Source organism: Mesocricetus auratus, unplaced genomic scaffold (assembly GCF_017639785.1).
Source record: "Mesocricetus auratus isolate SY011 unplaced genomic scaffold, BCM_Maur_2.0 Super-Scaffold_100676, whole genome shotgun sequence".
Lineage (NCBI taxonomy): Eukaryota > Metazoa > Chordata > Mammalia > Rodentia > Cricetidae > Mesocricetus > Mesocricetus auratus.
The window spans coordinates 49,850,155-49,863,949 of NW_024429266.1; the positions used below are offsets into that span (position 1 = coordinate 49,850,155).

General features: G+C 36.2%; 1 protein-coding gene across 1 annotated transcript in view; it reads left to right on the top strand.

Moving 5' to 3' along the window:
• Nucleotides 1-238: 238 nt before the first annotated feature.
• Nucleotides 239-13,795, top strand: part of LOC110339729 (complement factor H-like) — a 67,239-nt gene continuing 53,682 nt past the window's right edge. Inside the window, 2 exon segments of the mRNA XM_040737035.1 lie at nt 239-317; nt 2,930-3,001. Coding sequence (XP_040592969.1) covers nt 239-317; nt 2,930-3,001 — 151 coding nt within the window.

Sequence of the window (13,795 nt, forward strand, 5' to 3'; positions counted from 1 at the left end):
TCCCGGGGGTCGCAGAAACAAAGAAAACAATACAAAGAATCAATGTAACAAAGAGTGGGTTTTTCAAAAAAAATCAACAAGATAGACAAACCTTTATCCAAACTAAACAAAAGGCAGAAAAAGAACATGCAAATTAATAAAACCAGAAATAATAGGGGGAAATAAAACAGACACCAAGGAAATCAGATAATCTTCAGGTCATACTTTGAAAACCACACAATTCAAAAATTTATCGGTTATGGAAATTTTTCTGAATAGATATCACTTATCACAGGAACCCGCCAATGAGAGGCTGGGCCGGGATCTGCAGATGCCAGGTAAGCCCTCACCTGGGGCTGGGCAAGTGGAGACAAAGGTTTCAGCATGGTCAGGGTACCTGCAGTTCCACTGTAGACAAAAACAAAGAAGTATGGCACAAACCCGAAGATTTCGGTCCTGACAGCAGCTGTGGAGAAAATCAATGCAATGTAGAAACAAATATTTTTATTAACAGGAGAAAGCACTTACACACAAGCTTGGAAGATCAGAAGCGTGGTAGCCTTCCGAGAGAGAGAGAGCTTTTTACTTTTTCTTGCCTTAAATATCTCACCTTTTCTATGTACCTTTGTCCACATCCCCTTTGGGCGTGGACAGTATTTTGGGCTCACCCCTACAATGGCGGCCTATATTTCCTGGATAATTTGTCTTAAGGATTTGTTGGAGTTAACATTTTCGTTGGTCTATAAATCCATTTCCTCTAGTATATCTCCAGAACCTGAGATTCTCTCTTCCTTCTTTTGTATTCTGTTGCTAATGCTTGCATTTGTAGTTCCCAATCATTTACCCATATTTTCCATTTCCAGTATTCCCTCAGTTTATGTTACCTATATTGTCTGTATTTCAGTTTTCAGGTCTTAAACTGTTTGAATTGTTTCGATCACCTGTTTGCTTGTCCCCTCCACCCCTTGGCTTTCCTTGGTTTCTTTAAATGATATGGTGATTTTTTTTGCATTTTTTGACTTATCTTTTCCTCCATTTCTTCATTTCTTCAATTTTTTGTCTTTTCTTCAATTTCTTAAGGGATTGTTTCATTTCCTCTCTAAGCATCTCTATCATCTTCATAAAGCTGTTTTTAAGGTCATTGTCTTATGCTTCATTGTGTTGGGTTGTTCAGATGTTGTTGGTATAGAACTCCTAGACTCTGGTGGTGTTATATTACTCTTTATGCTGTTGAATGTGTTTATATACTGTTGTCTTTCCATCTCTTCTTTAAGTGGGTGCAGGTAGGGACTCTCCCAGTGGGCGCAGGGACAAGGTTTCCATGGAGTCAGATTTTGGATGGTTTGGTGTGCACCCAGATCTCTGGGAATTCAGTGGGTGGGATGGGATCAGTCAAAGGCATCCAACGAGGGGGCCAGTGGCCAGGAGAAGGCTCAGCACTCACCTCTCCCAGTGGGTGTGGTGCCAAGTCTCCAATGGTTATAGATGTTTAATGATTTGGATTACCCCCAGGTCTCTGTGGATTTAGAGGGTGGGAAGGGGCTACCTGCCCTGTTCAAGGGCTTCCAATAGGGGGCAAAGAGGATAGGATAAAGTCCTGCACTACCCTTTCTTGGTGGGTGTGGTGCCATGCCTCTGATCCCTATTCAGGCTTTCATTGGGCATCTGCTCTGACTTCTGAAATGTCTGATTTGGCAATTGCACATTAGCTATAAGTTATGGTCATCATGGTTATACCTACACAAATAAACACTGACAATGTTTCAGCATAAACAGAGGGCTGAATTCTAAATATACAAAGAATTCAAGAAGCTAGTCACCAAAACACTAAATAATCCAATTCAAAAGTAGGGTACAGAACTAAATAAAGAATCCTCAATAGAGGAATCTAAAATAGCTAAAAGACACTTAAGAAATTGCTCAACATCCTTAGTCATCATGAAAGGGTTTTTATCTACTTTTATGTACATGGTGTCTGGTTTGAGTCTCTATCAGTTTTCCACAGTGAACCATGATGATGCCTAACAGCAGCATTTGAAGTCTTCAAAAAGAGGATGCCCCCCCACAACAACGATTTCAACAGGACTATGACAACACCATTATGCCAAAAAAGACCAACTAAAGATAAGTTTTGAACGATAAATGCTCATTAAAATTTCGAGGTGATTTGCTGAAATGACCCAGCTTTCACAATCAGAACAGTTTTGGGTGGGCTAGCTGAGGTGATCCAGCCTCAAAGGCTACTTTAGCCATGACTTAGGACAAGCCCTGTACTTGCCCATTATGCAGAGACTGGCCAACAACTGATACAACTTGACAATTAACTCAAATTTTCTTTTCAGGACCTCCTGAAGATGCCATCAACCCCTAGAACACAGAAAGTAACTTTAAAACAAGATTCCCACATTCCCTAAAGGTGGGGTGGGTGGTTTTTGGTCACTCATTGGGCATTGAGTTATGGATATTTGTTTGGGGGGTTGATTGCAAAATGTTGTTGCTTACAAAGGGGAGAAAGGTGAACTAAGATTATTATATTCAAGGTTTTTGTTGTAAAAAAAAAGAGTAGTTCAGATCTCATAGGATAAAAATGATAGCTTATTGAATCTACATTTAAAAAGCAACTACCAGATTTAAATATTTTACATTGAATTGGACTTCTGTATATTGTATGTAAATGATGTATATTGATGCAAATTTGAAATTAATTTTGCTAAAACATAGTTTCTAGTCCTTGAAATTTATTATTACCAACTATATAGAATAATAAGGAAATGTAGTTTAGCAATTTGTCTACTATTACAGTCCAACTTTTAGTCACATTAGGCATGTTTTCAAGGTCAAACAGATATTTTAAACACTTCAGAGATCTACAGAATATAATATGGAATTTAACATGTTTTAATAACATAGGTTCCTTTTTATGGCAATGACACATTTTTGCTTCTGACAGCAACAATTTACACTGGAGAAGATGATGGGCATAGAGAAACCACATTAGAAGTTTACTTTATTTGTGTCAAAGGTAAGGCACTGAGCAAGAAAGTCCCCTTGCCTGAGCTGCTGACATTATACTGTCCAAATACTACAAACAGGATATCAAAATTAGAGACTATAAACCTTGCTGAGACAAGGTGGTCCAGTCCTTTAGAATATCTAGTTCACAGAAATGTCTGTCAAATATGCTAGGCTTATAGACTGAAGACAGATGCCTCTACATTTCAGAGAAATCTTGGGTGACTGTTCAGGCAGCCAGCTGTATTTGTCATTTCTCAAATTTTTTGGAAGTCGTTTGCTTACCCAGTCTGTTTACTCAGTTAATATTATTTCCTTCTTTGGTTTCTAAGGGAGTTGAAGACTAAAGAGTATACTTATAGTTTTTCTTGGTTACCATAATCGATAAAGAAACTCATAATAGATGTTTAAGTGTAATAGGTTTGAAAGACATTAAAAGATAATTTGGTAATATAAGTTAGAATAGAAAGTATATTATATACAAGAATTTGAACTCATCAAGAAAGAATAGTTTATTGAGAATTTTCTCTGAATCCGTCATGTGCTAATGGACTAGGCATTGTTAATATACTTTTTGTCTGTAAATATTGTATATATACATTGTATATAGCTATCATACTTATTGTGTAGTTTTTCTTATATTTGGTATAATATTTTTTTAAATTTTAGACAAGAAAAGAGAATAAGTGGTGAGATTTTGCTTGTACAAATAAAGCCTGTTTGGGGAGTCAGAGAATAGAGCTTGCCACTAGTCAACCATAGAGATCTAGAGGTTTGTACAGACAGAGGGGATGTGAGGTAGCTGGGAAGAAACAAGATATAAGCTAAGAGAAACAGGAACTCACTCTCTCTGTCTGCTGAGATCCTAAGGAGGTAAGGTTTGGCAGTGATTTGCTCCTTCTCTCTAATCACTCAGCAATTTCCTCTGTATCTGACTCTGGGTTTTTATTACTTAGACCAATTAAGAACTCTGCATTCCCAAGAGATAATTTGGGTTTTGGCAATTCAATTATTATTGGTTAGGGAGGTTGGTTACAATTTGTTATTGGTCACAGTAAAAAAAAGCTAAAAATATGGGAATATGGTATGTAAGTGATAAGATAAAAGGGTAAAATACTGAATATACCTTAATTCAAAAATAAATCACTAAATATTTTACGTTGGTATGGACTTTGGTTTCTTGATACAAATTTAAAGTTAATTTTGTTATATATTATATATGCTTCCACTCTCATTTGGTTATTGTATTTATGCATCTTACTTAAAAATGTAATGTATAATTGCAAAAAACAGATTAATAGTTACCTTTTATAATCAATGTTATAGTTATGTTAGGTATGTTTTTAAAGTTATGCACAGATATATTTAAATAGATAAGTGGCCTTCAAACACCACCAAGACTGACAGACTGTGGCATTTCATGTGTCTAGTAGTATAAGCCTTTACATTACAGCAAGACACATCTTGTCCTTATAGTACCAATTTACTTCAAAAGAGGATGATGAGCATCAAAGGACCTCTGAATGAAGTTTACTTTTGGGCAGAAGCTAGTCATTTAGGCAAAGAAAGTGCCCTTGCCTCAATTTCTCACAGTATGTTGTCCAAAGTGCAACAACAAGATGAATAAAAAAGTGACTGCCAAACTTTACCAAGACAAGGTAGGACAGTCCTTTATAATTTCCTGCTTCTCAGAAATGTCTGTCAGACATACTAGACCTGTAAGCCAAATTTGGATGTCAAAGTTACAGAAGAACATTGGGTTATTGTCCAGGCATCCAGATGTCCCTGGTTTTAGGTAACATTACACTCTTTTGGGATCTTTGAGGGAGTTAAAGACTAAATAATTTAACTGATACATTTACTTAGTTATGATAAGATCTAAATTAGGTATAAAACTTTAGACTCAGAAAGATAAGATAGAGTATGTTTTCTAATTTTATGAAATACAAATGAACTGAATGTTGTAACTGTAATCCTTACTTGATAACTGTGTGTGTATGTGTGTGTGTGTAGTCATATGGAAAAGCAGGGTTATGATGAAAATGTGGTATGTAAGATAATACAGATATGTCTATTAAGCATCAATCAATTGTGATTAGATAATATGTATGGTGTATTAAATTATGTGTTATAATATCATAACATGTCTTAGTTCATTAACTAAGTAATACATGCTTATATGCCAGGGAAAATAACATAAGGTATGATATACAGAAATGTATTATGGACTATATAAACTTATGTACAAGAAGTAGCTTAATTAGAATTCAGCTTTGGGTGCTGATGGAGGGGTAAATCTTCCTTCTTGATATCCTCAGAAAATAATGTTTTCATTATTGATTTACAAGAACACAATAAGTTTTATACTGTCAGGATATTTAGGTTAATTTTAGGAAGCTGTCTTCAATTACGCTTGCGATTGGCTTAAAAATAACAATAGTAGCAAAGTAGGTGATTGAGGCTAGCTGACCAATAATGATGAATGGGTATTCTACATGTTGTCCTCCAATTCAGGTTAATAGTAGTATGTCTGCCACTAGGATTCAGTATACAGTTTGTATGAATGGATGGCAAATTATGACATGGTGTTTTGATGTGTATAAGAGAGGTAGAATAGCTATAATAAAAATAGAGAGGATTAAGGCTAGTATACCTCCTAATTTGTTAGGGATGGATCATAGGATTGTGTAGGCAAATAGGAAATATTCTGGTTTCATCTGTGCAGAAGCAATAAGGGGATTTTCAGGAATGTAATTATCTAGGTCTCCAAGAATATCTGGGAAAAATACTAAAATGATGATAGCAATTAAAAGTAGAAATACTCTAAATAGCTCTTTGGTTGTATAGTATGGGTGGAAGTCGATTTTGTTTGCATTGGAGTTTAGGCCTGATGGGTTGTTAGATCTTGTCTCATGAAGGAATAAAAGGTGCACTACAACTAGAGCAGCAATCATGAATGGTAAGAAAAAGCAAAATGCAAAGAAGCAGAAAAATGTAGCTTTACCTATTTAAAAGCCTCCTCAGATTCATTCTACAAAAGTTGTGCCAATATAGGGGATAGCTGAAACTGGTAATGAATGTAGACCCTCAGAATGATATTTGGCCTCATGGGCATACATATGCTATGAATGCTGTTTTTATTACTTGTATAATAGACTAATTCCAATGTTCCAATTTTTACTATAGTATATGAGCCATAGTAAATCCCTAATCCAACATAAAGTAATAAGCAAATAAAGAATATTGAAGCTCCATTGGCATGTAGATCACACAGACACACACACACACACTTACTATGTTCAAAACTTTTTTAATTAGATAAAAATGGAGAAATGTTATAGAATAATCTTTTTGCATATTTTGAGGATGTATCTTTTCCAAGGCACCTTCTGACTGGTTTAATAAAAGAACTGACTGGCTGGAAGCTAGACAGGAGTTATAGTTGGGACAGTCAGATACACAGGATGCTGGGAAGAAGGGGATAGATTCTCAAGAATTCTGAGAGACACAAAAAGAAGCAGAATGAATGTGTTGTGTTGAAAGAAGTTACCACCATGGGGCACAGTGTAGATAAGAAATATTGGTGAATTTAAAATGTAAGAGTTAGCTATAAATAAGCCTGAGCTATTGACTGAGCATTTGTAAAAATAAGTCTGTGTGTGGTTATTTGGAAGCAACTTCCAGGACACAGAGAAACTCCACCACATTCACCAGTGTTAATTAGCATTTAATTGTTCATATGGCTTTATTTTTATAAGTACAGCCTTATTATTTTCCAAAACAACCATGGACAGCTATATGTTGAAAATAAATACATTCCAACATTGTTCTAATGGGAAGGTTATCTATTATTCCCATTAATATCATTTTGTGTATCCTTCCGTTTCCTTCTGGACTCACATAATAAGCACAGGAGCAGAAAATCCACCAACACCAAAGTATCTCACTGAATAAATGTCTATCCTTAGATAAACACTGAAGCAATGAATGAGAAGAACATGGAAGAGGACTTTGTGAGTCTAGATAACCATAAGGTTGCACAGGAAAATCTGACAATACAATATAATCTACATTTTAGTAGAATCCAATGGAGAATATTTATTACAGATTAATTATTGTTTCAACAGACTCCCCATAGAAGAATTATGAAATGAAAGTTGATGATTAACATATTTGACTTTTAATGGTACTTGTCAAACATCTGCTTATTAGCAACCTAGTCATGATTTTCATTTGAAAAAGTCACTTCACATATCCACAGTCTTTAGTTGTTCATTTCTTTTTTTCTTTTTTTTCTTATTTATTTTTAAGTTTAAATTTAGATTAGAAACAAGGTTGCTTCACAAGTCAGTTCCAGGTCCCTCTCCCTTTCCCTCCCCTCCTCCCGTGCCCTCCCCTCAACCCCCCATTATCCCCTTATTTCCCCAGGGAGGGTGAGGCCCTCCATGGGGTGACCATAGTCTGTCATTTCATCCAGGGCAGGGCCTAGACCCTCCCCCAAGATTTCAGGGTGAGAGTGCATCTCACATTGTTGGATGGGAGTCCAAAGTCCATGTGTATACTCGGGATGAGTACTGATCTACTGTCCAAGGCTCAATAAATTACCCAAGCCTCCTCACTGACACCCCCATTCAGGGGGTCTTGATCAGTCCCATGTTGGATTCCCAGGCACCAGCCTGGGATTCAAGAGTTACCCTTGTCAGGTCAGCTGTTTCTGGGGTTAAACCAGCCCAGTCTTAACTCCTTTGGTCATCAGTCCTCCCTCTCTGTTACTGGCTTTCTTGAGTCCAACTCAGTACTTAGACATGGGAGTCTGCCTCTTCTTTGATCAGCCACTAAATGACGTTTCTGTTTCCCAGACTCTCTGGCCATAGGATTGTAGGCTGGCACTCCCCAGATCTATGCCTAAAATCCATATATGAGAGAGTACATGCCATGTTTCTCTTTTTGTGACTGTGTTACTTCACTCAGGATGGTTTCTGCTAGTGTCATACATTTGCCTGCAAATCTCAGGATTCCATTGTTTTTTTCTGCTGAATAGTACTCCATTGTGTAAATATACCACATTTTCTCTATCCACTCTTCGGTTGAGGGGCATCTAGGTTGCTTCTAAGTTCTGGCTATTACAAATAAAGCTGCTATGAACATAGTGGAACAGACATCCTTGTTGTATGAATGGGCATCATTTGGATATGTGCCTAAGAGTGGAGTTGCTGGGTCTTGTGGTAGGTTTATTCTCTTTTTTCTGGGGCATCTCCATACTGATTTCCAAAGTGGTTGAACAAGTTGGCACTCCCACCAGCAATGGAGGAGTGTTCCCCTTTCACCACATCCTCTCCAGAATAAATTTTCATTGGTGTTTTTGTTTTTAGCCATTCTGACAGGAGTGAGATGGTATCTCAGAGTTGTTTTGATTTGCATTTCCAAGATGGCTAAAGATTTTGAGCACTTTCTCAAGTGCCTCAAAGCCATTTTAGACTACTCTATTGAAAATTCTCTATTTATTTCTGCAGCCCACTTTTTAATTGGATCCTTTGGTGTTTTGGAGACATGCTTCTTGAGTTCTTTGTAAATTTTGGAGATCAACCCTCTGTCAGATGTGGGATTAGTAAATATATTTTTCCCATTCTGTGGGCTGCCTTTTTGTATTGCTGACTGTGTCCTTTGCCTTACAGAAGCTTCTCAGTTTCAGGAGGTCCCATTTATTAATTGTTGATCTCACTGTCTGTGCTACTGGTGTTATGTTCAGGAAGCTGTTTCCTGTACCAATTCGTTCAAGGGTACCACCCACTTTCTCTTCTAAGAGGTTCAGTGTGGGTGGATTTATGTTAAGGTCTTTGATCCATTTGGACTTAAGTTTTGTGCATGGGGATAAGCATGGATCGATCTGCATTCTTCTACATGCCAGCCTCCAGTTATGCCAGCACCATTTGTTGAAGATGATTTCTTTATTCCATTGTATATTTTTAGCTTCTTTGTCAAAGATCAGATGTTCGTATGTGTGTGGGTTAATACCCGGATTTTCAATTCAATTCCATTGGTCTACCTGTCTATTTTTGTGCCAATATCAAGCTGTTTTCAGGACTATAGCTCTATAATAGAGCTTGAGGTCAGGGATGGTGATGCCTCCGGACGTTGCCTTGTTGAACAGGGTTGTTTTGGCTATCCTGGGTGTTTTGTTTTTCCATACAAAATTGATTATTGTTCTTTCAAGGTCTGTGAAGAATTGTGCTGGGATTTTAATGGGGATTGCATTGAATCTGTAGATTGCTTTTGGCAGGATTGCCATTTTTACTACATTGATCCTTCCTATCCAAGAGCATGGGATATCCTTCCATTTTCTGAGAGTTTCTTTAATTTCTTTCTTTAAAGATTCAAAGTTCCTGTGATACAGGTCTTTCACTTGTTTGGTTAGCGTTACCCCAAGGTATTTTATGTTGTTTGTGGCAATTGTAAAAGGTGATGTTTCTCTGATTTCATTCTCAGTCCTTTTATCATCTGTATATAGTAGGGCCACTGATTTTCTTTAATTGATCTTGTAGCCTGCCACTGTGCTGAAGGTGTTAATCAGCTGTAAGAGATCCCTGGTAGAGTTCTTTGGGTCATTTATGTAAACTATCATATCATCTGCAAACAGTGAAATTTTGACCTCTTCCTTCCCAATTTGTATCCCCTTGATCCCCCTTTGTTGAAATGTTCTATAGATGTCCATTAATCCCAGTTGGGTCATTACTTCTATTAGACCCTTTGCTTCTTTGTTGAGTTTCTGTCTGGTATTCCTGTCTAGTGGTGAGAGTGGTGTGTTGAAATCTCCCACTATAAGTCTGTGCGTCTTTATATGTGATTTAAGTTTTAGTAATGTTTCTTTTACAAATGTGGATGCCTTTGTATTTGGCGCATAGGTATTCAAGACAGACACTTCACCTTGGTGGATTTCACCTGTGATGAGTATGTAATGACCTCCTTCATCTCTTTTGATTGATTTTATTTTAAAATCTAGTTTGTTAGATATTAGGATTGCTACCCCTGCTTGTTTCTTGGGTCCATTTGATTGGAAAAAATTTCTCAACCTTTAACTCTCAGGTAATGTCTGTCTTTGAGGGTGAGGTGTGTTTCTTGTATGCAGCAGAAGGAAGGGTTCTGTCTTCTAATGCATTCTGCTAGCCTGTGTCTTTTATGGGTGAGTTAAAGCCATTAATGTTGAGGGATATTAATGACCATTGATTGCTCATTATTCTTCGATTTGCAATGGTTGTTGTTGTTGGAATTATATGTGGAATTCCACCCCTTTTTTTCTTTTGGCTGTTGGTATAGTGGGATTATCTAATGCCTACGTTTTTCTAGTTGTAGTTAACTTCCTTGGGTTGGAGTTTTCCTTCCAGAACTTTCTGTAGGCCTGGGTTAGTGGATACGTATTGCTTGAATATAGTTTTTTCATGGAATATCTTGTTTCCTCCATCTATAATAATTGAGAAAATTGCAGGGTATACTACTCTGGGCTGGCATCCATGGTCTCTTACTGTTGGTAGAATATCTATCCAGGACCTTCTTGATTTCAGAGTTTCTGATAGGTCTGCCTTAATATGTTACTTGGCCTTTTCCTTAGCTGCTCTTAATATTCTTTCTTTATTCTGTATATCTGGGGTCTTGATTATTATGTGGCGAGGGAACTTTTTTGTGGTCCACTCTATTTGGTGTTCTGTAAGCTTCTTGTACCTTCGTTGGCATGTCTTTCTTTAGGTTGAGAAAGTTTTCTTCTATGAGTTGTTGAATGTGTTTTCTTCCCCCTTTGAGGTAGATTTCTTCACCTTCTATACCTGTTATTCTTAGGTTTGGTCTTTTCATGGTGTCCCATATTTCCTGGGGGTTTTGTGTTAAGGATTTCTTGGACTTAAGGTTTTCTTTGGTTGATGAATCTATTTCTCCTAGTGTATCTTCAACACTTGAGATTCTCTCTTCCATCTCTTCTATTCTGTTGGTAATGCTTGTATCTGTAGTACCTGACCATTTGCCCAGCTTTTCTATTTCTTGCCTTTCTTCAGATTGTGTTTTTTATTGTCTCTATTTCAGTTTTCAAGTCTTGCAGTGTTTGCATTGTTTCTTGCAATTTTCGGTTTATCTTTTCATCCAATTGTTCCCTTTTATGAATTTTTGTCTGTTTTTTCTTCCATTTCTTGCAATTTTTTGTTTGTTTTTTTCTTCCATTTCTTGCATTTTTGGATTGTTTTGTCTTCCATTTCTTTAAGGGATTTTCCTATATCCTCTTTTAGGGCCTCTATCATTTTCATGAAGTTGTTTTTAAGGTCATTCTCTTCTGCTTCATTTGCATTGGAATTTTGGAGTCTTGCTGCTGCGGAATCTGGTGGTGTCATATTTGTTTTTCTGTTATTGAGTGTGTTTTTGTATTGTGTCTTTCCCATCTCTTCTTCTGATCCTGCTAGAACAGCTCTTCCCCTGGTCTCTCTGGCTCCTCTGGTTTCCTGGTCTCATTGGTGGGAGAGAAGTCCTAGAGTCTGAGGCGTTTGGCTCCCGCCGGGATTGGGAGCACTGTCTAGTTGTTCGTTTCTTGCTTTTTGTTTTTGTTTATTACTAAATTCTTTTTTAAAATGTTTTGTTATAATAACATAATATCACCTAATCTTTCCATTTCCTCAAACTAAATAATCCCCACATGTTCCTTCCTCCTCATTTTAAACTCATGGCTTCTTTAATCATTAAAAGAAAAAAATTACATGTGCATGTATATGTATATATATGTATATGTATAAATTGCTTATTCAGTATATTCTTAATTGTGTGTATTTTTACAAGCTGGGCATTTGGTATTGGATAATCAATTGCTATGTTCTTTGTTTTAAATTATTTTTTCTCACCAAAAATTCATGGAAAGATTTAGATTTTATATGTGTTTTTAAAAATTCATTTCCTCTTTCAATTATTTTTTTATAATACATTTATCTTCAGTGAATTTGAAGAACAGAACCTGATGCCCGGTTATTTAAAAGAAAGCAATGGGAGACAGGATATAAGAAACACTAAAGCAGATAACTAGAGACAATCACTATGCATCAGAAACACTAAGAAAATATATGAAGATTTTTTCCTTTTAAAATTTAAATTAGACAGAATCTTATTTTATGTATCAATCACAGTTCTCGCTCCCTCCCATTCTCCTATTCCCCCCACCAGTCCCCATCCCATGCCTCTTCTGCTCCATAGAAACTGAGAGACCTTCTATGAGGGATCATGAAAGTCTATCACATCATTTGGGGCAGGGGCTCAGCCATCCCCCATGTGACTAGGTTGAGAGAGTATGCCTCTATAGAAATTTATCATTGAAAAAAACCTTAATTCTAAAGTTTATAAAATAGAAACATGTAATGTCAATTTTCTAAAATGAAAATAAATTTCACACCTGAGGACAAGGTTCATTTAACATGTTACTCATAGTGCAAGAATGAAGACTGGAGTTGAGATTCAGAGAATCCATATATACAGCACAGTCATCACCACTAATTTTATTGTTTAATAAATGTAAAATGATTAACTTGAGTTCTTATGTGAAAACACTTTGGACAGTGTTTATTTTGTCTCTTGTTCTGTGACCTTTGATATTTACTATACTAGCTTCCAGGAATACACTGAAATTCAAAGTCACACACAGCACTGTTAATTACAGAATTTCCAGAAGCACCACCACTGCTGGAGAGCTTTAGGTTTTAGAAGATGGAGTGGTTTAGCCTGTTGCTCTTAGGAAATGTTCTAACCCTATGGCTTTCTACTGCCAAAGGAGAAGGTAAGTGGAAAAAAATTGATTCCCATAGTCCCTAGTCAAATGTCTTTATCTGTTGTATGCATGAGAATGTTTTAAATTTAATAAAACATTACAAATAGAGTGTATACCATAAAAGTGTTCTAAGTAAACACAAAATATTTTGAATGATAAAATGCAACCTATTTATAGGTTCTGATAATCAATTAAAGAGAAAAAATGAATAAAAAGCAAGTATTCTCTGTTCTCTAAACTGTAAAGTGTGAACAGATTCTAAATACAATTAAAAGAGGAAAAATCATTTTATAAATTTGTAAATTTTGACCATAATAAGATGAAGTTTTAAAGTGAAATTCAACTTAAACAAAGCCACTGACCAGGACAAAGCTCCAACAGACTCTACACATTTGAGTCTCTCTGAGGTTGGTTTCATCTTCACGGATTGGATATTTTAATTTCATAATCATTAAAGGGAGTAAGTAACCTTTCCTTTCCTACAAATTGCATTCATCAAATGGAAATGCCATTAATAAGACAATGGCGAATACTGTTTTTTTGTTTTGAACCACCAAAATGTCAACAATTTGCTCTTTTCTTCTCACTTTAATGTATGTGAGTAGAATGTAGGTGATTAACTTTGTGTCCAAAGAGGATTTAATTGCTGTCACCTGGTGTTTCATAAAGCCAGGACATCAAATCACTACATTCTCTGAATCACAAATAATGATTTAAACAAGGTGTAGGAGAGGGGAATTTAGTCATAGTACTTGACTCTGTTTTCAAGAGGTCTTTTCTCCCCATTAGTTGTTTGCTAATATTTACATATAATTAGGGGTGATTTATTTATCTTGTCACTCTTCACATTGCATTTTTTAAATCCCCAATTTCAAAATTTATAACATTATTTCAGAGTTTTAATCCCAGTTTATTGTGCTATGATTTTTCACTTTGACTTGTAATTGTAGGAAAGCAGTCATTTAAATAATATAATCCATCCTGTCAAATAACAAATAATGTTTCCTTTAATTCTTT